The sequence below is a fragment of the Aethalodelphis obliquidens genome, unplaced genomic scaffold (genome assembly GCF_003676395.1).
Source record: "Aethalodelphis obliquidens isolate GAN/ISIS:26980383/991018 unplaced genomic scaffold, ASM367639v1 scaffold8, whole genome shotgun sequence".
Classification (NCBI taxonomy): domain Eukaryota; kingdom Metazoa; phylum Chordata; class Mammalia; order Artiodactyla; family Delphinidae; genus Aethalodelphis; species Aethalodelphis obliquidens.
Window position 1 is genome coordinate 64,625,011 of NW_020837952.1, and position 27,084 is coordinate 64,652,094.

A 27,084-nucleotide genomic window follows, 5' to 3' on the forward strand; every position below is an offset into this window, starting at 1 on the left:
TTGTCCCCGTCTGGCTCCCTTTTAGTTTCTGTTCTAAGTTCGGCACCACTGGCACTGAGTACGTCTACTTCATCGAGAGCCTCTGCATCTCGCCCTTCTCATGTGCTGTCCACAAGGTTTGATGTGCAGCTGGGTGGGACGGAAAGGGTCCTCAGGTTGTGCTCGGAAAGAAGTTTACTGAGTAACAAGCTCTGCGCACAGCCCTGCTCCGGGGCCGCTGCTACTCTGCCAAGGCTGCTCGGGCCGTGTGGGGCGGGCGGGCCTCCTGCGCTCGCTTGGTCTCGTCGAGCAGCTCCTGCCAGTTCTTCTCCACCTCCTCCTTGCAGTTGAGGAAGGCGTCCTCCAGCCGCCGCATGGACTCCGCCAGTGTGGGGTTGGTGCGCATCACCACCATGTCGTAGGCCATCCACGTGGCCTGCACTGCAACAACCAGACAGGCCCTGGTCAGGCCACAGGGGGCTGCCGCAGCGCTGGAGCCCCCCAGCGAGGGCTGGGCGCCTCCGCTCATGCCCAGCATCCTGGGGACAGGACGTGCTGAGTCACCCAGTTACTCGAAGGAGAGAAAGCGGGTTGGCCATGCGTTAGAGGGCTCATGACAACCCTATTAAAACTCCTCTCTAGGAAAACCAGTAATGAACCTTCCCTAATCTCACATAAGCCTTAACTTCTGGATACACCAGCCCACAATACTAAAAGGTTGGAGGCCAATCTGACATGAAATGTTAGGAAAAATGAGAGTAAACACAGGTCCTTACCTATCTGCAGTTCACAGCTAGTGGTTGCCGGGTGACCCCCAAGAAATCATAACCCTGCCCAAGCTCACATACTCAGGTAGGGCTGACCACTCCCACTCCCCCAAGGCTAGAGCCTCAGGTTATCTCATGCTCATTGGCCTGGGATGCCTGCCCACCTCCACCTTGGCACCTCTCTGCTTTCAATAAGGCCAGTCCAGGGGCTCCTCCTTCTGGGAAGGTTTGCCGAGTTCCATGTTAGGTGTCCTTTGGTGCTCACCACTGCACTGACCACCTTTCTTGCTCTTTCCCTTTGAGAGCAACTTGAGGGCCGCATCCCCTGGGGCCTATAGGTGAACATGTGCTTCCTGTACAAATCCAATGGTGTGTGCAGAAGCCCCACCTCCACCTCTTCCCTCTGCAGCACCCGCCCCCCACTGGTGTGGTTCTCCCCTTTAGAACTATGAAGAACAGGGTTGTCTCTCTGTGCAGTAAATACATCTCCTTAGAACTTCTCCTGTCTGGGTTAAAAAATGCTGGATACTTTGGGAAACTATGTCCTTCAGGAAATTAACCAAAGAAGAGATAGGCAGGGAATTCCCTGGCAGTCCAGTGGTTAGGACTCCGCACTTTCACTGCTGAGGCCGTGGGTTAAATCCCTGGTCAGGGAACTAAGATCCCGCAAGCAGAATGAAAAAAAAAAAAGAGATAGGCAGAATGATTAATAACAAATGCACATGTATGTCTACACACAACCGAGGTCAGCAGTGTGGCAGACTTGAAGTTTTATAGAAAGTGGCATCTGTTTGTTTAGGGAAAAATTGTTAGAAGAGATACGTGCAGTACACCTCAACAGATAGAGGGCATATGATATATAGCTAGCACAGGGATTCTCGATCTTCTGGAAGTATGAGAGTCACTTGGGACACCTGTTAAAATGTAGACCACTGGCCCCTCTCAGAACTCAAAGAAGGTTCTTGTGTAGCAAGTTGGGAATGGTGCCCAGGAAGCTGCATCTTGACAAGCATCCTGGGTAATTCTGGTGCAGGAAGCCTGTAGACCACCATGTGAGGCCACCTGGGCAGCAGGTGGAGCATGGACTTGAAGCCAGGGCAGAGTCTGCTTCCCAGCTCTCCACTCACTGGCTGTGTGACCTGGAGTAAGTGATTTAAACTTACTAACCTCATCTCCTCTTATGTAAAGGACGGAAAACGTCCGGATCTCATGGCTTTGGTGTGAAGATTAAACCGATGATGTATGTAGCCTGTCTCCAACATATTAGATGCTCAAGAAAGGAGAAACTCTTACTATAAAATAAATAATTCAGGTATTCAGGACAAAGAACTAGGGTGGGTAAACAAAACAAAACAAAACAGCCCACAGAAATAAATCTCATATAGTCCTACATAGCAGCTGAAATTCTAGTCCTGAGTTTCCTGAGCTCAAAGCAGAGAAGGAAACATGCTCGGTTATAAGATTCAGTGACCATAAAATAAAAACAAACCCATTGTTTAAGACACTTTTACCCCAAGAAAGAATTTCCTTATAGGTATATTTCATGAGAGGTGTGTAACATAATGGAAAATGTCCTTGACAACATCCCTACTTTAAATACAAAGACATTCTTCTATGTCTACAGTTGTAGGCACTGGTAAAAGAAAGCTGGTGGCACAGTACCAAAGCACACTTCAGAAAAGGCAATTCAGTGAGACACTAAAACACTATATCAAGTGCATAGCCCTCTTATGATTTGATCCAAGGGAAAAAAAAAAAAAGAAAATATAGAATAGGAAGGACTCACAATCATCTGAAAATCCTTTGGAAATATATGTCGCCTGAGTTTTTCATTCATTCAATGTTTATTGCACACCTGCTCTGTGTCGGCGTTTTGCTAAGGCAGCCCTGATGATACAGTTGTCTACTACAGGACAGACACATCCCTGCCCTCGTGAGCTTCTATACTAGTTGCAGTGGGAGGAGACAGATAATAAACATATAAGACAATTACACATTGTGAAAGGAGCTGCGAAGCAACGTGTATTGTGACAGAGAAATGGGATAGGAAGAGTCTTATTTTAGACCAGGTAGTGAGGGCAGGCCTTCTCAGAGGGTTTTTGGTAAGGCCTATGCAGTAGCAAAGCCAAGGTCCTAATCTCTCGAGGGGCCTGAACAGCAGATACTCTGAGAGGCTAATTAGGACTCGCCCCACAAACTCTGATAAACTGCTGGGTAGGGCCAGGTCCTCACACAGAAATTTAAAAACTGGTCAAGATGTGCACTAGATGCAGGGTTCAGTAAAGGATGAGGATAAAGTGTTCCAAAAATCTGTGTAGGAGAGGGAGGACTAACGAGGGATACAGTGAGTAGATTTATTCTGACAGTAGAAGAGGCAGAAGCAGAGAACAGGAATGACAAGGCTAGTTGAGCCAGGTGATCAAGGGATGAAGATAAGCCTGGAGTTTACAGCCCACAGGCTAATTCACATCACTGGCAAAATAGAAGAATCAACATTTTAAAATGTAAATGGTGAAGGTCTACCTCCTCAAATCTCAGGTCCCAAATGGTTTTACAGATGAGTTCCACCGAACTGTGGAAGAACAGTTAATTCTTATCTAACGTAAGTGATTCCAGAAATTAGAAAAAGAGGGAAGACTGATAAGCTGACTGTATGGACTAGTGTTAACTTTTTTTAAATTTTATTATTATTATTATTATTTTTTTAAATTTTTTGGCTGCACCACGTGGCATGTGGGATCCTAGTTTCCTGACCAGGGGTTGAACCCGTGCCCTCTGCACTGGAAGCTCCGAGTCTTAACCACTGAACTGCTAAGAAAGTCCCCTGGTGCAACTTTTTAAGAAAAGCATTTGATAGAAGTATTCCATTTACACTGTAGAAAATTTGAGAATAGAGATAAGCAAAAATAAAAACATAATTTTCCCTAAGCTGGTTTATTTTAAAACAAGACAAATATTATATAAAAAAATTATAGGTCTGTCTCACATGAAAATAGATGTAAAATCCTAATATATGATCTAACCAAACCTAACAATGTGTTAAAATAATATGTTATGATCAAGTAGAGTTTGTAAAAGAAATTCAAGGATAGTTGAGTATCAGAGAATCAATCAGCATAATTAACCACATTAATAAAAGGGGAAATCATAGTAATATCTCAGTTAATGCAAAAAAAAGCAGTTAATAAAGTTTAATACTTATTTGTGATTTCAGAAAATCAAAACTAACAAATTAGGAATAGAAGGAGACATTTTAACCTAGTAAAGGTGATACACCAAAAACTTACAGCAAACATTATACTTAATGGAGAAACTGTGGATAAATTCCTTTGGGAATCAAACAAGGATGCCTCTAATAATGTAATGGGTATTGAAGATGTTGGTAAATGGAATTTAAACATTTAAAAGAAATAAGAGATATAAGGTAAGAGATAAAACTAACAGTATTTGTAAATTATAAAAGTGTATATGGAAGAATAGAGGTCCAACAGTCAAGTCAATCTTAAAAAGTAACAGCTAAAGGGGGGAGTGCACCTACCAGGCATCAAGGCGCCTCTAAAGCCCTGTTTTATTTATTTAGCCACACTGAGTGGCTTGCGGGATCTTAGTTCCCTGACCAGGGATTGAACCTGTGCCCTCAGCAGTGGAAGTGCGGAGTCCTAACCACTAGACCGCCAGGGAATTCCCGAAAGCCCTTTTTTAAAAAAATAGTGTGGTACAGACAAACAGACCAATGAAAGAAAATAGTATGCTCGGAGATAGACCTAAGTTTATATGGAATTTAGTATATGATGAAAGTAACAGTAAAAAATCCTTCAGAAATATACTTCTCCTGAAAAAAGGACAGTATACTCCAGATGGATTAAAGACATAAATATGAAAGATAAAATAACATTTATAGATCAAAATTTAGCAGAATACCTGTGATCTAGGGACTTCTTAAAAACCACAAACCAAATGTCATGAAGAACCTAGGGGTAAGACAGGAATAAAGACACAGACCTACTAGAGAATGGATTTGAGGATATGGGGAGGGGGAAGGGTAAGCTGTGACAAAAAACAAAACAAAACAAAAACAAAACCACAAACCATAAGGCAAAATATTGGTGAATTTCTTTTTATCAAAAAATTTTTTTCTACTAAGGACAACATGGACAAAATTTTCATACAAATGATAGAAGAAATTTACAATCTTAAAACTGATAATGGGTTAATATCTAGAATATACAAGAAATTACTTCAGGGCTTCCCTGGTGGCACAGTGGTTGAGAGTCCGCCTGCCGATGCAGGGGACGCGGGTTCGTGCCCGGTCCGGGAAGGTCCCACATGCCGCCGGGCGGCTGGGCCCGTGAGCCATGGCCACTGAGCCTGGGCGTCCGGAGCCTGTGCTCCGCAACAGGAGAGGCCGCGACAGTGAGAGGCCCGCGTACCGCAAGAAAAAAAAAAAAAAAAGAAATTACTTCAAATCAATAAAAGAAATTCAGTAACAACAACAAAACCCTGGAAAATAACAAGTGTTGGTGAGGACGTGGAGAAACTGGAATGCTTGTGCATTGCTGGTGGGGTTGTAAAATGATGCACCATTGTGTAAAACAGTTTGACATTCTTCAGGAAGCTAAATATAGAATTACCATATGACCTAGCAATTCTACTCCTACGTAGTGTCCCAAACAATAAAGAATGGGCACTCAAACAAATACTCGTATACACATGTTCATAGTGGCACTATTCACAATAGTTAAATATTGGGACACAACCCAAATATCCATCAGTGGATGAATACACGGAATATATTTTAGCTATATAAAGGAATAAAGTACTCAGAATATGCTACAATATGGGTGAAACTTGAAAATACTATGTTAGGCGAAAGAAGCCAGAAACAAAATGTCACATATTATACGATTCTCTTACATGAAATACCCAGAATAGGTAAATACATAGAGAATGGAAACAGGTTGGTGGTTGCCAGGGGCTGGGAACAGAGGTATGGGAGTGACTGCTTAATGGGTACGAAGTGTCTTTTTTGCGTGATGAAAATGTTGCGGAACTTGACAGAGTTGGTGGCTGCACAAAATTATGAATGTATTAAATGCCACTGAATGTATACTTTAAAATAGTTAATTTTATGTGAATTCACTTTGATAAAAATTTATTTAAATATTAGATGTAGATATTATAATTATCTTCATTTTTCAAAAGTGGAAACGGACAGAGAGGTTAAGCAGCTTGCCCAAGTCATACAGCTAATAAGTAGCACAGGCAGGATTTAACCCAAGTAATCAAGCACCCGTGTCCATGTTTTTAGCTGCTTATGGTACACTGCTTCTTACATTCCCTAAGAAGAAACCCAAAAGACTAACAAGCATTTGAAGAGAATCTGGAATTCATTAGACAAGTAAAAATGAAAACAATCAGATATCACTTTACACCTATTAGTCTGGCAAAATTAGAAAGCTGGATAATATCAAGTGTCTGTGAGCTCGTGGGATCTAAGAACCCCAGGCACTGCTGGTTGGAACAGAGTCTGACTCAGCCGTTCTGTGAGGTCATCTGGTAACCCCTAAAATGATTACACAGGTCCTTGAGCACAGATGTGTGAAGATGTTCATTGTAGCATTGTTTTTGGTGACGAAGAGTTGTAGGCAATCTAGGTGTCCATCACCGGGAAGAATGGAGAAGCAAGAAGTAGTGGCTCACCATGGAATAAATACTATATTGCAGTTAAAAGTAATAGATAACATGTACACATGGCTACTCAAATAGGTCTTCATAACATAGTCGTGAGTTTAAAAAGTGAGATACAAGCTGGAGATATAAAACAAAAAGTATGAATTTTACAGAAACACATAAAAAGGGATATACCAAAAAAAGGAATGAAAAAAAGAGCATAAATAAACAAATAAGTGAGGATTGTTACATGGGCCAGTGACGCTAACACACTATGAACTGAGAAGTATGGTTGTCAACCTTTCTGCCAGAGAACCATAAAGAGAAGCAAACTAACAAATAAACCAGACTCATTAGGAAATAACAAGTGGGGATACACTGAGGCAGACAGGCATGGAAGAGAACAAAGTCAATCACAAATATAGAAAACATACTATATTCTCTTCACTGTGCCAGGCAAGTGGGTACCAAGGGAAACAAGCACATTCCAAATACGATTTCACTGTTAGCACTGAACTAGGCAAGGGAGATGCCAGGAGGCTTAAGACACAAGCTTTCTCAAAATGCATAAAAAGTCAGGGAGTTAAGACACATCATTCAATTGAAAAAATATCTATCAAGCACCTAGTATGGGTCAGCACCTGTTTAAGTTCTGGGGACAGAGCAGTGAGAAAAAATGTCAAAAAGTCTTTGTTCTCATGACCATTATATACTAAATAACAAGAAACTTACATAGTGCCTATAGTAAACTTACACAGTGTGTTCGAAGGTTAACAGGTGCTAAGGAGAAAAATAAAGCAGTGAAGGAGGGTTGAGGATGCTAGGAAAAAAGGATCTGCAATTTCAAGAAGGGTGCTCGGGAAAGACTTCACTGAGGAAGTGACCTTTAAATTAACTTTTTTTTTTTTTTTTTTTTTTCCGTTACGCGGGCCTCTCACTGTTGTGGCCTCTCCCACTGTGGAGCACAGGCTCCGGACGCGCAGGCTCAGCAGCCATGGCTCACGGGCCCAGCCGCTCTGCGGCATGTGGGATCTTCCCAGACTGGGGCACGAACCCACATCCCCTGCGTCGGCAGGCGGACTCTCAACCACTGCGCCACCAGGGAAGCCCTAAATTAACTTTTGATGAATAGAAGTTCTTAACATTAGTGTAGTTCAATTTCTCAATCTTTTATTCTGTATTTAGCACTTTTTGCCTTTTGTTTAGAAAATTCTACCCAACCTTCAAAGTTGCAAAGATATTCTCCCCTATTTTCTTCCCAAACTTTAAAATTTATTTTCGATAATTAAGCTCTCATCACTCTGAAGCTACTGTGTGTTTGTGTGTGTGCAGGGATCCGTTTTAAATTTTTATTCTTATTCATAACCAATTTTTCCAGCTTACTTGTTAAATAGTCCCTTCTTTCCTCCACTGATCTTCCATGTCACCTGTGTTACGTATAAAACTTTGTGTGTGTGTGTATCTGTTTCTGGGCTCTCTGTTGTACTCCATTGCTCAACTTGTCTATTCCTGAGCCAATATGACACTGTCAATTATATAGTTTTATAATAAACTTTGCTAACTGTAGGGTGAATCCCCGGTCCTTGTCTTTCTCAGAAGTATCTTAGCTACTTTTGGCTCTTAAGTCTCCAATAAATGTTTTATTTTTTTTTAATTAATTAATTTTTTAATTTTTGGCTGCGTTGTGTCTTCGTTGCGGTGCGCGGGCTTCTCATTGTGGTGGCTTCTCTTGTCGCGGAGCACCGGCTCCAGGCACGCGGGCCTCAGCAGTTGTGGCACGTGGGCTCCAGAGCACAGGCTCAGTAGTTGTGGCACACGGACTTAGTTGCTCCGTTGCACGTGGGGTCCCCCTGGACCGGGGCTCAAACCACTGCAGGCGGACTCCCAACCACTGCAATACCAGGGAAGCCCAAGTCTCCAATAAATGTTTTAGAATCAACCTGTCAAGTTCCATGAAAAACCCTATTAGGATTTTTATTAGAACTACTTTGAAGCCTTGGATGGAATTTGGGGAGAATGAACACATTTATTATATTTTCTTTCTACTCATGAAGGTAGCTATAGCTCCATTTATTTTGGTCTTTAATATCTGTTAGTCAAGCTTTGTAACTTTCTGCATATAGGCCTTGCATATTTCTTGTTAAACTTCTTCCAAGGTAATTCATAGATGTACGTGTTTGTGTTACTGTTATTGTTGCTATTATAAATGGTGCCTTAAAAAAATATGTTCTAATTCTTTGCTGCAGGTATAGAAAAATGCAATTAACTTCTGTACATTGATTTTATATTCAGCCACCTTGCTAAGCTTTATTATTTCCAATAAGATGTGTTTTATGTTCTACATAATAAATTCGGTAATTAGCTCCACGTTGGCCCCAGTAGTCCCTACCTTCTGGTAGTCACACCCTTCTGTAGTTCTCTCACATTGTGCCAGAGTTGATCCATGTGACCAACAGATTATGGCAGAAGTGATGGTATGTCACTTCCAAGATTAGATGATAAAAGACTGTATCTTCTGTCTTGGGTTCTCTCTCTATTATATATATAAATATTTCTTGGATCACTTGCTCTGAGGGAAGTTATTACATGACCAGCCCTGTGGAGAGGCTGCATAGAAAGCCTCCTGCCAACAGCTACATGAGCTTGGAAGGAGACTCTCCAGCATCCAGTCAAGTATCCAGAGATTGAAGCCATGACCTACAACTTGACTGCAAACTCATGAAAACCACATCCAGAACCACGCAGCTAAGCCATTCTCAGATTCCTGACCCTCAGCAATTGTGATAATAAATGTTTCTTGTTTTAACCTGCTAAGTTTGGGTTAATTTGTAATGCAGCAAATAGATAACTAATACAGATTTTGGTACTGAGAGTATGGTGCTGCTGTAACAAAAACCTAAAATGTAAGAGTAGCTTTGGAATGGGACAGTTGTTGGAAGCTAGAAAACTGTAAAGATTTTGAGGAGAGCATTAATGAAAGTTTAAAGTGCCTCAAACTCACTGTTCATAGGATTTTGGATTTTGAGGAGGCTGCATCCGACATCATCTATGGTCCTTGGAGATGTAAATATGTTGACTCTTGTTTCTGTGGACTTTCACTAACAGTGGCTTATCATCTCATGTATTTATTGGTTAGGTCATTGCTGAGCTAGCTCCCAGTGTCCTCTACACTGCTACAGAATCTTTCTAAAACACTTATCTCTTCATGTCATTCCACTGCCTAACTTTCTTCAGTTATTCCCGTTGCCTGTAGGATGATTTCTTGGTGTGGCACACGAAATCTTTCATGATCTGACCCCAGATGATTCATTTAGATTTACTCTCTATCACTTCCACTTATAGTGTATTCAACAGTAATTGAACCCTAAGTCCAACCAGCTTTCTTATTCTTTTGTTCCTTGGCACAAACTGTTCTTTTTGTCTGAAAGCCTTCCCTGCCACCTGTCTATCTGGGGAACTCCTCACAATACTTCAGAGAAATGCTCTATACCTCCTCTTAAAAAATTCCACAATTTACTACACAGATTTCAGCCACTCATCCAAAATCTCATTGAAATTTTAATATCCTTTTATTATAGCAATTAACATAGTATATTGCATTTATGTGTCTGTACATTTATTTCTCCATTAGATTATAAGCAATTTGCGCTCAGGGCTTGGCATAGGTGGTTATTTAGAAAGTGTTTGTTGGGACTTCCCTGGTGGCCCAGTGGGTAAGACTCCATGCTCCCAGTGCAGGGGGCCCAGGTTTGATCCTTGGTCAGGAAACTAGATCCCACATGCATGCCGCAACTAAGAATCCACATGCTGCAACTAAGACCCAGCGCAGCCTAAATAAATAAATTAATAAACATTTTTTAAAAATAGTGTTTGTTGAACAAATGAATGAATGAATGAACAGTGCTTTAACCCCTCAGTCTTTGAGCTCTGGGATTATATTCTTCCGGCTTTACTGAAGTATAATTGACAAATAAAAATTGTATATATTTAAGGTGTACGATGTGATTTTTTTTTTTTTTTTTTTTTTTGCGGTACGCGGGCCTCTCACTGTTGTGGCCTCTCCTGTTGCGGAGCACAGGCTCCGGACGCGCAGGCCCAGCGGCCATGGCTCACGGGCCCAGCCGCTGCGCAGCATGTGGGATCTTCCCAGACCGGGGCACGAACCCATGTTCCCTGCATCAGCAGGCGGACTCTGAACCACTGTGCCACCAGGGAAGCCCCGATGTGATGTTTTGATATTGTATGCATTGTGAAGTGATTATCAGCATCAAGCTAATTAACATTTCCATCACCTCACAGTTATGTGGGTTTTTTTTTTTTTTTTGGTATGGAGAGAACACTTAAGATCTACATTTGTAGAAAATTTCAAGTATACAATATCATATTAGCTGTAGTCATGATGCTGTACATCTCCAGAATGCATTCTTCTTGCATAATTTCCTGGATATATACCCAGAAGGGGAATTGCTGATCATGTGGTAGTTCTATTTTTTTTTTTTTTTTTTTTGCGGTACGTGGGCCTGTCACTGTTGTGGCCTCTCCCGTTGCAGAGCACAGGCTCCGGACGCGCAGGCTCAGCGGCCATGGCTCACGGGCCCAGCCGCTCCGCGGCATGTGGGATCTTCCCGGACCGGGGCACGAACCCGCGTCCCCTGCATCAGCAGGCGGACTTTCAACCACTGCGCCACCAGGGAAGCCCCTCCATAGTTCTATTTTTAATGTTTTGAGAAACCTCCATACTCTTTTCCATAACGGCTACACCAGTTTATATTGGTACATTATACCGTTTGCATTGGCTCTGTGATTATATTTTTGACAATATATAAAACTGGCCCTGGGCTTCCCTGGTGGCGCAGTGGTTGAGAATCTGCCTGCCAATGCAGGGGACCCGGGTTCGAGCCCTGGTCTGGGAAGATCCCACATGCTGCGGAGCAACTAGGCCCGTGAGCCCCAACTACTGAGCCTGTGCGTCTGGAGCCTGTGCTCCGCAACAAGAGAGGCCGCGATAGTGAGAGGCCTGTGCACCACGATGAAGAGTGGCCCCCGCTTGCCACAACTAGAGAAAGCCCTCGCACAGAAACGAAGACGCAACACAGCCAAAAATAAATAAATAAATAAATTTAAGACATATGTCAATATTAAAAAAAAAAAATTGGACAATCTCTTAAAAAAAAAACAAAAAAAACCTGGCCCTTCCCACTCAGCATATTCATAAGTGAACTCACTCTTCCCCACATCCTTCTAAACCTGCTATTCTTTCTGTATTCAGAAACTCTCATCTCTTCACTTTTCTCCTTTCCTCTTTCATTCAGCTAACTCATGTTCATATTTTAGTCTTAGCTGAGAAGTAATTTACTCGAGGAGGCCTTCCTTGGCTCCTTATATCAAATTAGGTTCCACTTTTGGCTACCCATAGCACCACGTAGATTATTCAGTCCTAACACTCATAGAAATCTATTGTAACTACTTGTTTAGTTATTTTTCCTCTTCACATGATCGTCAGCTTCAGGAAGAGGCACCCTACAACAGTGCAGCTGGAGGGCTGCCCATCGCGGGAAGGGAAATTATCAGATATTTTGGGGACTATTAGACACTGGCTCTGAACTGACATTAATTCCTGGTGACCCAAAACATCGCTACCAGTGTAGTGATCTACCAGTCAGAAGAGGGGCTTATGGAGGTAAGGTTATCAATGGAGTTCTAGCTGAGGTCTGTCTCACAGTGGGCTTAGTGGGCTTCTGAAGCCACTTTATGGTAATTTTCTCAGTTCCAGGATGCATAATCGAAATATATATACGCAGCAACTAGGAGAATCCCCACATTTGTTCCCTAATCCACAGAGTGAGGGCTATTTGGTAGGAAAGACCAAGTGAAAACCACTAGAACTGCCTCTACCTATGAAAGCAGTAAACTAAAAGCAACACTGTATTCCTGGAGGGATTGCCAAGATTATTACCACCATTAAGGACTTGAAAGATGCAGGGGGTAACTCCACCACAGTCCCATTCAACTTGCCTGTTTGGTCTGTACAGAAGACAAGTCTGAGAGAATGACAGTGGATTATTGTAAACTCAGTCAGGTGGTGACTCCAATCGCAGCTGCTGTTCCAGATGTGGTTTCGTTGCTTGAACAAATTAACACATCCCCTGGTACCTAGTGTGCAGCTATTGATCTGAAAAATGCTGTTTTCTCTATACCTCTTAGTAAACACCACCTAAAGCAGTTTGGTTTCCACTGACAAGGCTAACAATACATTTTCATTATCCTAATTCAGGTATAGCGACTCTCCAGCTCCTTAGTTGCCTCTCCCTTCCACAGGACATCAAGCTCTTCCATTATATTGATATTATGCTGACTGGACCTGGTGAGCAAAGGAAGCCAGACACAAGTGTATACACTGTGATTCCATTTATATGAAACTCTAGGCAAGTATATCAGTTGTTGCCTGGTGCTGGGGAAGGAAGAGTGGGAATTAACTGGGGAGGGGCAAAAGGAAACGCTTTGGAGAGATAGAAATAATTTGTACTTTGACAATAGTGTTAGTTATACTGGTGTATACATTTTGCAAAACTCAGTGAACATTACACTTAAAATATTTATTTTATTATTTATTTATACCTAAATAAAGGTGACTTAAAAGCAATAAAAAACAAGAACACTATTTATCAGTACTTATGGGTTGCAATGACATATCTAGAGATAAATGCACAGCTCCAAATGTTTTCATAACTTAAAAAGGAATAAAAATAAATGAATAAAGCATTTAACTCAAAGTTTTACTAAAACAATAATAAAATTTTAGGGAAGGCAGGATGAAGAAAGCCCAGAAATCCAATTAATTTAGAATGTAGAAAAACAAATGCATATTAAGATGCTTTCCCTGCCCATATGCCCTTCTCTGAGACTCTGTCTTCATCCACAGGTCCTACAGATGCGTTGAGCTTAAACTTCCATATTATCACCCATGTGGCCTAGCCTAGCCACTCATGAATGATGTACATTATTGCATACTTTGTAACCTTTAAAAGTAACAGACTGGATGTGTACATAGCATCTTGGAAAGAGCTGACACACATAATTCTGAATGAAAAAAAAGTATGAAAAATATATAATCATTTATAGAAATTTAACATAAATTTACCATTTATAGAAATTTCAAATAAATGTATAAAATAGCAATATACATTTCACAAGAACATACACACACAAAAAGTACACATTAGAATTGTTGCCTACGGGTGGAGAGAGGAAAGGGAATGGAGCATGGGGACCGAAGGGGATAAATCAAAAAATTAAACTAGTAGTGCCCTGCATGGACCAATGATCATAATGTATCACAAACTGAGAAGTATGATAAAATCAATTCTCTACATCTGAGGTTGAAAATAAAGAGACAAGAAAATTGTTATACAACAGCATAATCAGGGAACAGGGCGACAGTCTTGAGGCACTGACACAAAGTAAAATGGAAAATAACAAAGAAATAAAATGGATTACAGAGATGATGATGAAGATAAGACAAAAAGAGACAGACAATATGGATAACTGGAATTTCTGAAGAAATAAACCAAATAAATAGAATTAAAAGTATCCAGGGCTTCCCTGGTGGCGCAGTGGTTGGGAGTCCGCCTGCCGATGCAGGGGACGCGGGTTCGTGCCCCGGTCCGGGAGGATCCCGCGTGCCGCGGAGCGGCTGGGCCCGTGAGCCGTGGCCGCTGAGCCTGCGCGTCCAGAGCCTGTGCTCCGCGGTGGGAGAGGCCACGGCGGTGAGACGCCTGCGTACCGCAAAAAAAAAAAAAAAAAAAAAAAGTATCCAAAGATATGATAACTGAATAAGATCTTATAAAAATACTCAAATCAGGCTTCCCTGGTGGCTCAGCGGTTAAGAATCCACCTGCCAATGCAGGGGACACTGGTTCGAGCCCTGGTCCGGGAAGATCCCACATGCAGTGGAGCAACTAAGCCTGTGCGCCACAACTACTGAGCCTGTGCTCTAGAGCCTGCAAGTGACAACTACTGAGCCCGCGAGCCTAGAGCCCGTGCTCCACAACAAGAGAAGCCACCGCAATAAGAAACCTGCGCACCACAACAAAGAGTAGCCCCCGCTCACCGCAACTAGAGAAAGCCCGCGCACAGCAATGAAGACCCAAAGCAGCCAAAAATAAATAAATAAATAAAATAAATAAAATAAAAAAATAAAAAATACTCAAATCTACAGCTCTAGAGATCTAACATGTCCTAGGAAATATGTCAGAGGGTATTAACACCAATCTTATGCTGGTGAAGTATAGAACTCCAAGAATAAAGAAAGAATCTTACAGGCAGAAAAGTCATTTTTAAGAGGCAGAGTGTTTCACACATCTTCACAGTGCCACTAAATGCTGAAAACATATTTTACGTTATAAAGAAAATAATTATATACCTAACCAAGTTACCATCCAGATATAAATATAGATATATTCTTAAGCATTTATGAATTCAAGGAATACAATGTCCAACGCTATAGTTACTAGGTTTAACTCTTTGAATTATTTGAATACAGAATGTGTGAGTCTCAACAACCTTAGGAATTATGATTACAGAATAGAGTGTAAATGTTCTAAATGTTATTGTTAATGTAAACATTATTTGTACTTGATAATATACAAATACAGGTAATAGTATAACGAAGGACAGTTGTGTCTCAGTTTCTTTACTTGTAAATAGGGATAATAACAATCCCTATATCTCAAAAATTGTTGTGAGGATTAAATAAACAAATTCATATAGTGCTTAGTATAGGATATAGCAATTAATAAGTAAGGCATAAATACTACTGATTAGTGTTATTAGATCCTGAATAAAGATAAAAGATACAACTAAAAATAAAAAAAAGACAACTGAAGAAATAACACTAATTTCCTTAATGTTTCCCCACAAACTTTCTTAATTTTAGTATAGTTTTTATGGTGAAGAAATATTTATTTTAAGTAAAGAATTTCTTCAGTTTAAATTCTTAAGTAAAATTAAAGGTAGTACTCTTTATTTTAAAAGTAGCTTGTATAGTATGATTCCATTTTCATTAAAGTGTATCTGTCAAAAAAAGATTCCTCTATGCATCCCGTATTGTTCCATTATTCTGTTTTTGCATAGAGAGAGACTTGGAATCATGTTTGCCGGTGTTAACAGTAGTTAATTCTGAGTGGCTGGATTTTGCTGATTTTAAACTTTTCTTGTAATTTTCTATTTAATTTACTTTGGATTTTAAAAACAATGTACATGCAACATTTCTTTTAAAAATCATTGTTTATTTAATAATTATCAACTTATGAATTATTAATAATATTTATTAAATAATAAACATGATTATTCATTACAATCATCTAATAATAGTTATTTATTTTAAAATGCTAATAATGCTATATATAGCAGTAATCTAATAAATTAGGAAATACTGATGAAATGGATGAAGTGGGAGGATAAATGAAATACACAAACTGACACAATCTTAAAGCATTAACCAAAGAAGAAATTGAAAAAGTTATCAGAAGTTATCTCTAGCAGTTTCACCATTAACTGTTCAATGAAGAGTTGTTTCCAAATACTATACATATAATTTCAGAATACAGAAAAAGATAGAAGACTCTAGAGGCTGAGTAGAGCTGGATATTACTACAGTTTGACCAAGTGCCTTTGAGCAAGTTATTTATTTATTTATTCTGGCCGTGTTGCACAGCCTGTGGGATCTTAGTTCCTTGACCAGGGATTGAACCTGGGCCCTGGCAGTGAAACCGCTGAATCCTAACCATGGGATCACCAGGGAATTCCCTGAAAAAGTTATGTAAACTCTGTAAGCTCTAATTTCCTCCTCATATGTAAAGTGGAAACAATAATAGTGTCTCTCCCCCATAAACTTGTTAGGAAGAATAAATGAGATAATGTGTGTAAAGCATATGGTAAAGAGACCAATACATGGTAAACAATAAACATAAGCTATTAATAATAAAATTACTACTATTATTATTATTAGAATAATACAAAATATCCAAGAATCTACAGCCTTCCTGTACACTAGTATTAATTATGTAGTAAATAAAATAGAAAAACACCCCATTTATAATAGGAACAGAAACACAGAAGTAAATGTACTGAAAACTCTGGAGAGTGCCCCCTTTGACGGCATATATACTAAAATTGGAATGATACGGAAAAGATTGGCATGGCCGCTGTGCTAGGATGACATGCCAATTTGTGAAGTATTTCACATTTTTATGTAATGAACAGCATGATGACTATAGTTAACCAGACTGCATTGTATATTTGAAAGTTACTAAGGGAATAGTATCTTTAAAGTTTTCATCCTAAGGGAAAAAATAACTTGTAACCATGTGAGGTGGTGGATATTAACTACATGCATTATGGTAATCATTTTGCAATATATACATATATCAAGTCATTATGTTATACAATCTAAACTTATACAATATTATATGTCAATTATATCTCAATAAAACTGGAAAAAATAAAATAAAATTGAAGGCAAAAAAAATCTGGAGAAAAATATTGCAAAACCCTTTGAGACATGTTAAAGACATGTTAAAGAACACTGGAATAATTGGAGAGGAATAGCACATTCCTACCTGAGAATGCTTAATGTTAAAAATATATCATTCTTGGGCTTCCCTGGTGGCACAGTGGTTGAGAATCTGCCTGCCAATGCAGGGGACACGGGTTCAAGCCCTGGTCTGGGAAGATCCCACATGCCGCGGAGCAGCTAGGCCCATGAGCCACAACTACTGAGCCTGCGCGTCTGGAGCCTGTGCTCCACAACAAGAGAGGCCACGACAGTGAGAGGCCCGCACACCGCGATGAAGAGTGGCCCCTGCTTGCCACAACTAGGGAAAGCCCTCGCACAGAAACAAAGACCCAACACAGCCAAAAATAAATAAATAAATAAATATTTAAAAATATATATATATCATTCTTTCTATATTAATGTATAGGTTTAACACAATTCCAAATAAAATATTAAATGAATCTATTACTCATCTGGAGAATAAACATGTGAGAATAGGTATAAAAAGAAAAAAGGAAAGAAAAAAGAATAATGAAGGGGAACTCACTGATTAATAATAATGAAACCAGTGTGATAAGCCATAAAACCTAACATATTATATAACAGGTTAGCTATCTCTGCTCTACTATATATAAAAACTTCATGAGTAATAAAGAAATTACTTCTAAACTAACAGGACAGGATGGGATAGATTTGGAGATGAGGGAAACCAAGTTAGAATCTCTCCTTCTACCCGAGAAATTTTACATTCTCAAGGCTCACCCCCATAAGGCATTCTACAGCTAAATCTGTACTGTATCCTAGGTCATGAGTTGACTTAAGCTCAAGAGAACAGAAAGAGAAACTTTAAGCCTTGGAGTCAAGATGATTTGGCTTTTTAATATTGCTTAAGTTATGCATATATACTTAATAGTTTAAGCACATATATTTATATAAATACATATAAATATGCACACTTACATTTATTTGCTGGTTGGTGCTTTTGATAGTTGACGACTGCTTGTTTGGTGATTTTCCTTGCCCTGTGTGGTCACTGGAAAAATTGGGCAAGAGCCTTCCCAGGGGCAACAGAGGCCAAGAACTTACGTGTTGGGCTTCACTTTAAATTTAACCTAAAGGGTAAGGGTGTGAGATTCATCATGGCCCCAAATCATGCTACTTCTGTCAACAATATTTATCCTAACTTGACCTAGAGACACTATGACAAAATAGTTCTGCTGCTTACACTTCAGGTAGAAAATATTTTATTGTTCTCAACCGTTGGATTTGAGTCCGTGGACCCAAGAACGTACTGTTTACTTAAGAAATTACAAAAGGTAAACTTTACAAAACATTTTAATACTATTTAACCTGTGGTTGCTTATATGTTGATAAAAACATATCTTCACCAGCTGATAAACTGCTAAAGAAAAAATTTGAAAGATGTATATTGCCCCCCAAATTAGACAACTGTGCAGAACATTTATATAAAAATAGAATAATAAAAAGAGGAAAATATGTGCAACTAAAACGAAGGAAAGAATAAGCTAAAGGGGAAACAATGGACCTTCCATCAACTCAAGGAATGTGACGTGGAAAAGCACCAAGGGGAGGGGATGTGGAATCATGCACAGCAGAAGCCTCATTCATGCCAAGTAGATGCAGGCTACATTTGTTTTATTTCTGTGAGAAAGGAAGTACACAAGCCTTCCAGGATGTGCAGATGCTTAAATACAATAGTTGAATCTATCAAACAATTTCAGGTTTACTTAGAAAACTTAAAAGACAAATTTTTTAAATTGTCAAAGCTAAGTCTTTTATGTGACTTGTTTCCATATAAACACCTGTCAACCTTGTCTCTAAGGTGAGAGAGCATTGTTTTTACAACACTACTACCTTAGTAATATCATCTTAGCAATATTAACTTTTATTATTACTTAATAACTTACTTAACTATTACCTTAATTACTGTTGGAATTATTTGCCAAAAAGAGAGACTCTAGTGAATCTAAATAAAAATGCAGTACACAGCCTGGTTCCTTTGGCACACCAGATAGTTTAGAATTAAATGTTTAAAAAAACAAACAGGATTTCCCTGGTGGCGCAGTGGTTAAGAATCCGCCTGCCAATGCAGGGGACACGGGTTCGAGCCCTGGTCCGGGAAGATCCCATATGTCGCGGAGCAATGAAGCATGTGCACCACAACTACTGAGCCTCTGCTCTGGAGCCCGTAAGCCATAACTACTGAGTCTGTGTGCCACAACTACTGAAGCCCACGTGCCTAGAGCCTGTGCTCCGCAGCAAGAGAAGCCACCGCAATGAGAAGACTGTGCACTGCAACAAAGAGTAGCCCCCGCTCGCCACAACTAGAGAAAGCCTGTGTGCAGCAAAGAAGACCCAATGCAGCCAAAAATAAATAAATAAATTTATTAAAAAAAAAAGAAAAAACAAACACAAAGTAGAAGAAAATATAAATGACTATTTCACTGATCTTGGATTAGGGAAAGGTTTTCTAGGCATCACAGCAATGGGAATAAATCAGAAAAGAAAATATTGATACATTTTTACTACATATGACTTCTGTTTACCAAAGCTTCGTATACAAAATTAAAGGAAAATAACAAACTGGGAAAAATATTTACTACAATTTTGAACAAGTCTTAATACATAAAGAGCTCTTACAAATCAATAAGAGATGCTATCACAGAAATCTGTTATTCTCTTATTGTTCTCAGTGCCAAGCCTGAGGTAAGGCTAGCCCCTTTTTAGCCTTTAGTTCTGCAAAACATTCCTAATTGGCCTTCCTGCCTCTAGTCTTCCCTCTCCGAACCATCTCTCACACTGCTACCAGAGGTATCTTTTCAAAAGGCAAGTGTCTTCCTTGAAATCCCAAATGGCTCCCTATCACCTGAACAAGAAAGGTAAACCTCTTTAGCTTGGCGCTGAAGACCCTTCTTCTCACCTTTTCAGCCTCTTCTTTCTTTGGCCTGCCTCCTTGTGAATCTCATGCACTAATATGACTTCTTGACTATGCCAGTCTTTCCCACACGGGCACACAGCCTTGGCTATCTCCTCCTACCCATGGGCCCTACCCCATCTGTCCAATCCCTGATGCTTCCCTAGTGCTCTGCTCTGTTCAAAGCCTCACTTGCTTCCCCAGGCAGTCAGCCTCTCCTTCTTCTCTGCTCCTTCCCTGGTACTTGGTATACACCATTATTAGCATTTCCCAGGTTATAATTTTAACATAAAGTTAAAATGTGCTTTAATTTTAATTTATATATTTAAATTATAATTAGTCATCTTGATGTCTGTTTCTGGCCCCTGCCCACTTCTTCTAATGAAGGAGCATCTCTATTCAACTTTGTATTCTTAGAAAAGCACATAGTAGGTGCTTAGTAAATGCTGTTAAATAAGAGACTATTTAATTAGATTGAAGGAATTAAATAACTTATAGTGGAAAATGAATTATAGAACATTTTAGCAAGGTATATATAAGACTTTCAAGTACATGGGCACAAAATTGCAAACATTTCTAAGCAGAAATTTTCTGAAGACTGTTGTAATAAATGGAGATTATTTATAAACTAATAATGTCCTTAAAAATAATTTGTTTTCATTTGAGTAAAGTATGCAGGCTTTCTAAAATTTGTTTTACATTATGGTTTTCTCTAGCAAAACTTAGGCTCACACAATTATAAGAATTACACATATTCTGAACTAGTAAAGAACAAATTAAAAACTTATAATGGTATCACTACCACTGCTAGTTACCGCTTAGTGGAAACATGTTGAATAAAATAACAGACAAACATTTTTTTCCAAAAATGGAGAAATTTGTTGAACTCTACTGCTGCTTCATTACACTGGCTTGTACCTCCCATTTCAGCACCTCGCCAGTCTTAGCACTATTTCTCTGAACTCTTCTTATTTAAATGATTCACAGAAAGTATGTTCCAACTTTGTTCACAGGTGTTATATTAACATAATTTGTCATTTGCTGAGTACTTGAGCTTGGGTATGGTACTGTGTGCCCAGTTACAAAAGAAGAAGTCACTATTTCTGCCCTCAAAAAGATAACAGCCCATTTGCAGAAATAAGATGCAAACGCACATAAAATAATCAGAAAACGAGTCAAGGCAATATTCAGAGGTTCGTGTAAAATCTTGTGGTACAGTAGTTATATGGTGCAGAAGTTGAAAAGTAGTCAGGCAAGACCTGGTTGAGAAGGCCCTTGATTTGAGCTTAGAAGTGTAGGGAGGATTTGAGCTCTTGGAAAGAAGGGTGAAGGTACCCTGCCTGGGAAAACATCTTACCTGAGATTTTTTCCATCTCTTCCAATAGCTTTTCCAAGTCTTTATTCAGGTCTGACAGCATTTTCAGCATGTTTTCATAGTTTCTTTCACCAGGGTCAGAATCAGCCATCTAGGCAGTGCACAGAAAGAAGATGCAGTGAGACAAACCAGTGTTTCAATTCTAGCTCCACTACTCACAGCTGGGTAGCCCAAGCCGGAAAACTTAGGTCATCTTTAACTCCTCTTATCTTCCTGACCTAAGGGGTCACTGAAACTCACCAATTTTATTTGTTTATGGAATAAACATTAAATCATCTATGGGTCAGGAAGGGTCAGTGCTTGAGAGTCACCAGTAAACTGAATCCTGCCCTTGTGGAGATCATAGCCTGGCCCAGTTCTTTAAAGTCTCTCCTATCACTGCCTTCCTCCCTCTCTCCAAGGTTGCTGCTTTAATTGAGGTCCATTCCATTATCCACCATTGATTACAGATTTACTGGGCATCTACTATGTGCCAGACATCTACTATGGCTCTGGGGACACTGCAGCATATCTGAGGATCCAAATAGACTGGATGCTGTCATGGAGCTTCCATTCCAGGGAGAGAGACTGATAATAGCCAAGTTAACAGTTTCATAAAGATACCTTCAGTTTGTGGTCACTGCTACAAAGAAAATAAAAAGGATGGTGTAATAAAGATTTTTCATGGGGAGAAATGCTTTGGCTTGTAAAGTCCAAGAAGTCCTTTCTAATGAAGTGACATTTGAACTGCCATTTGAATGACAAAAAGGAGTTGTCATGTGAAGATCTAGGGGAAGAGTTCTAGACAGAGGGAATGGCTCAAGAAAAAGTGGGAGTGTCCCTGGTGTGTTTTAAGGAATAGAGAATGGGGCTGAGGAGAAGAGTGGTAGGACATGAGATCAACTAAGTAGGCAAGAACTTTGGTTTTATTTTGACAGTGCGGAAAAGCCACTGGAGGTTGAGAGAGCAGGGGATTATGTGATTATGTTTTAAGGTAACAGCAGACTTCAGCTGCTGTTTGGAAAATGGACTGCTGCAGAAGGCTGAGAGGAGGAAAGAGTGGGAAGACCAATTAGGCAGGAGAGCACTAAAGTGGTCTAGAGATGACAGTGGCTTGGACTTCGGTGATAATATGAATAGTGAGAAGTGAAGTGTTCTGGTTATATTTTGGAAGATAAACCAACAGAATTGGGTACAGGACTTGTGTCAAGGTTTGCAGGGGCAAGTGATGGGAAGAGAGAAAGTAAAATGACTTCTAATTTTGGTGAGAACAACTTAATGGATGGTAGTGTTATTAACTGAAATGGGGAAGAGTAGGAGAGGAGCAGATTAGAAGGTAAACCAGGTGCTTTTCTTTTTTTTTAGGCTGTGCCGTGTGGCATGTGGGATCTTAGTTCCCGGACTAGGGCTCAAACCCGTGCCCCCTGCAGTGGAAGCTTGGAGTCTTAACCACTGGACCACGAGGGAATTCCCAGGTGCTCTATTTTGAACATGTTACTACTATGAGATGCCTATTAGGCCTCCAACTGGAGATACAAATAGGCAGTTGAATACATGGGCCTGGAGTTCAGGAGATAGGTTGAAGCTAAAAATATAAAGTTTGGAACTAGTGGTACAAGCTCTCTTCATCTTTCACTTGGACTATTGGCATAGACTCCTAACTGGTCTCCCTGCTTGTAGCTTCCTCCTGTCCAATCTATTTTCCAGTTCACTCCCAGAGTGACCTTTCCTAACGTACAAAACTAACCATGTCACACTGTTTGAAATCCTTCAATAGCTCCTATTTCTTTCAGGATAAAATACAACCTCTTTACTATAGATATAAGATCCTTCATAAGCTAGCTCCCGACTGCCCCTGTTCTCATCTAGTTCCAAGATGTGACAAAATAGCTGAAAGTCTTAAGAGATCCAAAATGTAATGAGATATTATTAAATATAATAATAATCTCTTGTAAATAGAGATTATTATTTACAAGAGATGTAATGAAAAGATATCCATGAAAATAACACAAAACTCTGGAAAGTTAAAAATCTCTACAGTTTTCTTACAAAAGAGCTAAGGAAGTACAAAATGGAGTAAAATAATTCTATCACGTGGGTGGTTACAAAAATCTACGTGAAGGCAAAGAAGTAGGTAATTACATACTTCATATCTAAGTCGTGTGGACTGCTTGCTCAATTCATTAAGTTATAAAGTTCCACTTATATTATTTTATCCATACATTCAACACTTATTTATTGAGTACTATTTTAGATCTGAAGATACAGCAGTGAACAAAACATTAAAATCCTTGAACAAGATTAATGAGTGAAATAAATATAAGGAGGGGATAAGTACTAAAGAAAAAAAGTTAACTGGAGGTGGAGGGTGGGAGAGAGTATGTACAGGGTAGTGGCTGTACTTCAGATAAGTGTGCAGGGAAGGCCTTGCTGAAGTGATTTTGACTAGAGAGCTGGAGGAAGTGAGAGAATGGTGAGCCATACAGATATGTTGGGGAAAGTGCATCCCAGGCAGAGGAGATAGTAAGAACAAAGGCCCTGAGCTAGGAGCCTGCTGGATGAGCTGGAGGAAGAGCAGTAAGGGTGGTATAGTTGGTGTAGAGAGAATGAAGTGAAGAGTAGTAGAAAATAAGGTCAAAACTTGGTGGGTGAAATTGAGGTGGGCCTTAGAGACCACTGAAAAGACTTTGGTTTTTTCTTTGAGTGAGATGGGAGCCTGGAGGGTGATAATCTGATTTACATGTTAATAAATCACTAGATTGAGAATAGCTATATGGACGTGGGTGGAGGCAGGGAGACTAGTTAGGAGGAGGTCACTGGAATAATGCAGGTGAGAGAGAACAGCTCAGATCAGCATAGGACTGATGCAAGTAGTGTGAAGGAGGACCGTTCAGGGTATATTTTGAGGGCAGGGCTGACAAGATTTGCTGATGAGTCAATGTGAAGTCAGGGACAATGCTAGGGCATTTGACTGGGCAACCAGAAATGGTGGTACAATTAACTGAGACGGAGGAAGACTGGAAGAAGATAGTTTGCATGGGAAAGAAATAACTCAGTTTTGAACATATTAAGATACTTATGAGGCATCCAAGTGGGAATGGTGAGTAGGCAGCTGAATAAATGAATTCAGGGGAGAAGGTAGGCTAGAGATAGAAATTTGGGAGTCATCAGCATATAGGCGATATTTAAAGACATGAGAATGGGAGAGATCAAGGGAGAAAACACAGATGGAGAAGAGGCCCAACATCAAGACTGGGGAGATGCAAAGGAACCAGCCAAAGAGACTGAGGAAGAGGGGCCAGAGAGGCAGAAGGAGAACCAGGAGGGTCATGTTTCGGAAGTCAAGTGCAGACTGTTACAGAGTCACTGAACCCCAGCCAATGTCCTCTGATCATTATGAAATCTCAGCAAGCTGAGAAGACAACTCTAAAAAGCACAAGACACTGGGAACTATACTCAATATTTTGTAATAACCGATAAGGAAAAGAATCTGAAAAAGAATGTAAATATACATACATAAAACTGAATCACTGTGCTGTACACCTGAAACTAACACGACATTGTAAATCAACTATACCTCAATTTTAAAATAAATAAATAAAGTAAAAATAAAAAGTACAAGAGAAGGACACTCTAAAAATCATATGGGTGAATAACTTATAATTCTGGGAAGGTAGGGAATAAAGATAGGAAATATTAAGAGCATAAAAACTAGAATTACAGGTTTCCCCACTATCCAAAAGTAGAGTGTTTGTATAAAACCTTTCATAAGCCAAAATGGCATAAGGCAAAGAAGCAATTACCTTAGGACACATCTTGCTAATGAACGCACAAAATAAACCAAGATAAAGCACAGATGCTCACAGACAAAGTTCAAAGCTGTGGCAGCCTGATGCTGAGATGCAGAGTGTAGTTACCCGGGAATGCGCTTGGCGGTGCTACTCTCAGGGCTGGGGTGCACACTGCCTCTATACGGCTCGCTGCAAAACAAATGCAGGACGCTATTTTCATTTTTTACCTTTTTTTTTTTTTATAAAAGCCAAAATCCTCTTCATATTTCTTTTGGTTAGTGAAACAGGTACTAATGTAGGTTTTTCATAAAAGTGGAGTGGTGTAAAGTGAACTTTCACAAAGCAGGGGATACCAGGGAAGTCCTGACTATCTGTTATTATATGCATTTGAATGTTTAAGAGAATCGGGTCTACCAGAGTAGCAGCTCAGCTTTGTCATTGGAGTTTAAAATGTGAAATTGATTATGGGTTGTAATTTTAAGTCACAGTCTTAGTAAGTTTATAGGAGTTCTAGGACATTTAAGAGAACTTGAGGTTTACAATATTTGTAAATTTTACTTATAATTTTTATAAGAATTACATGGGGACTTCCCTGGTGGTGCAGTGGTTAAGAATTTGCCTGCCAACGCAGGGGACATGCATTCGATCGCTGGCCCGGGAAGATCCCACATGCCGTGGAGCAACTAAGCCCGTGCGCCACAACTACTGAGCCTGCGCTCTAGAGCCCGCGAGCCACAACTACTGAAGCCCACTTGCTGCAACTACTGAAGCCCGCGCACCTAGAGCCCGTGCTCCGCAAGAGAAGGCCCCACTTGCCGCAACTAGAGAAAGTCCACGAGCAGCAATGAAGACCCAACGCAGCCAAAAAAACTTTTTTTTTAATTAAAAAAAATAAGAATTATATAAGAAGGTAGGATGGTTTGTTATTAAGACAACTGAGGTACTTAAACAAGTAGAATACATTAAGTTTATTATTAAAAGTTTAAGTTTGTAAATGGAACAAAAACACTGTTACTATTAAAAATATGCTAGACCTAGAATAAGATTAAAAGTTTAGAATAAGATAATCCTATTTAGGGACTTCCCTGGTGGCGAAGTGGGTAAGACTCCACACTCCCAGTACAGGGGGCCCAGGTTCCATCCCTGGTCAGGGAACTAGATCCCACATGCATACCGCAACTAAGGAGCCGGCGAGCTGCAACTAAGAAGCCCACCTGCCACGGCTAAGACCTGCCACAACCAAATGAATAAAAAAAATAAATATTAAAAAAAAAGAACTGATGGATCACTAGACAAAACAGATAGGGCATGCAAACTTCGACGTGGAGGGTAGAAAAAAACAGGAGATAGTGAGAAGGTGGTACAGAGTAAAAGTTTTTTGTTTTTTAAATTAACAAAGGCAGAGACTTGCCTGTCTTTGGTCTGTGTGGAAAGGATTAGCTGTACAGAAGGCTGAAGAATCAGGAGAAAGGGTTGCGGATGGCGCAGGGACTGGTCACCTTACCCTACGGAGGGAAGGGAAGGTAAAGAGGTACGCGTGGAGTCAGGTGGGTAAAGGGCCAGGTAAGTCCCTGTTCAAGCTCGAGGTCTCCAGCTTGCCTGCGAACGGCAATGAAAAGGCTTTTTCCTGAGGACAGACGGTCGGCAGAGGTGCAGCCGAGGAGCAGTGGTAGTGACGGCTGAGGCCGCACGGCTGCTCGTATCCTCAGGACCCCGGGGGGCGCAGAGCCCACGGGCGGAGTGTAACCGGCCTGGGAACTGAGGCGTGCGCGCGGTGGAGGCGCGACGAAGGCGCGAGGGAGAGGAGAGGTGGGTACGGCGCGGAGGCCCCGAGGGGCAGGGAGCTGAGGGCGGGGCGGGTGGGCTGGGGACGGAGCGCGAGCCACCCGGAGGGATGCAGGCCGCGGCAGGGCCCCTGGGGTCTCAGGGGAGGGGCGGGCCCGGCAGGCGACCCGGGGAAGGGTGAGCTGAGTGAGGGCGGGAGGCCACGCCATCTGGGCCCACGGCACTCTCTCCACGCCATCTGGGCCCAC

General features: G+C 40.5%; 1 protein-coding gene and 1 non-coding gene across 2 annotated transcripts; one reads left to right on the plus strand and one right to left on the minus strand.

Annotated features, from left to right (window-relative positions):
• Positions 1-136: 136 nt before the first annotated feature.
• On the minus strand, positions 137-21,399 carry SYCE3 (synaptonemal complex central element protein 3). Its single transcript, XM_027108266.1, has 2 exons — positions 21,264-21,399; positions 137-420 (listed from the first exon to the last, which is right to left on the minus strand). The coding sequence occupies exons 1-2, from the start codon at positions 21,370-21,372 to the stop codon at positions 221-223; spliced, it is 309 nt and encodes a 102-aa protein (XP_026964067.1). The 5' UTR covers positions 21,373-21,399; the 3' UTR covers positions 137-220.
• Positions 16,560-16,666, plus strand: LOC113621386 (U6 spliceosomal RNA). Its single transcript, XR_003433171.1, has one exon. It is a non-coding gene; the product is annotated as a U6 spliceosomal RNA (small nuclear RNA).
• Positions 21,400-27,084: the final 5,685 nt, after the last annotated feature.

Excerpts from the sequence above, each read along its gene's own strand:
- SYCE3 (XM_027108266.1), bottom strand. The coding sequence starts at position 21,372 with ATGGCTGATTCTGACCCTGGTGAAAGAAACTATGAAAACATGCTGAAA. Across the intron at positions 421-21,263 it reads AGAGATGGAAAAAATCTCAG|TGCAGGCCACGTGGATGGCC; the intron begins GTAAGATGTTTT and ends TGGTTGTTGCAG.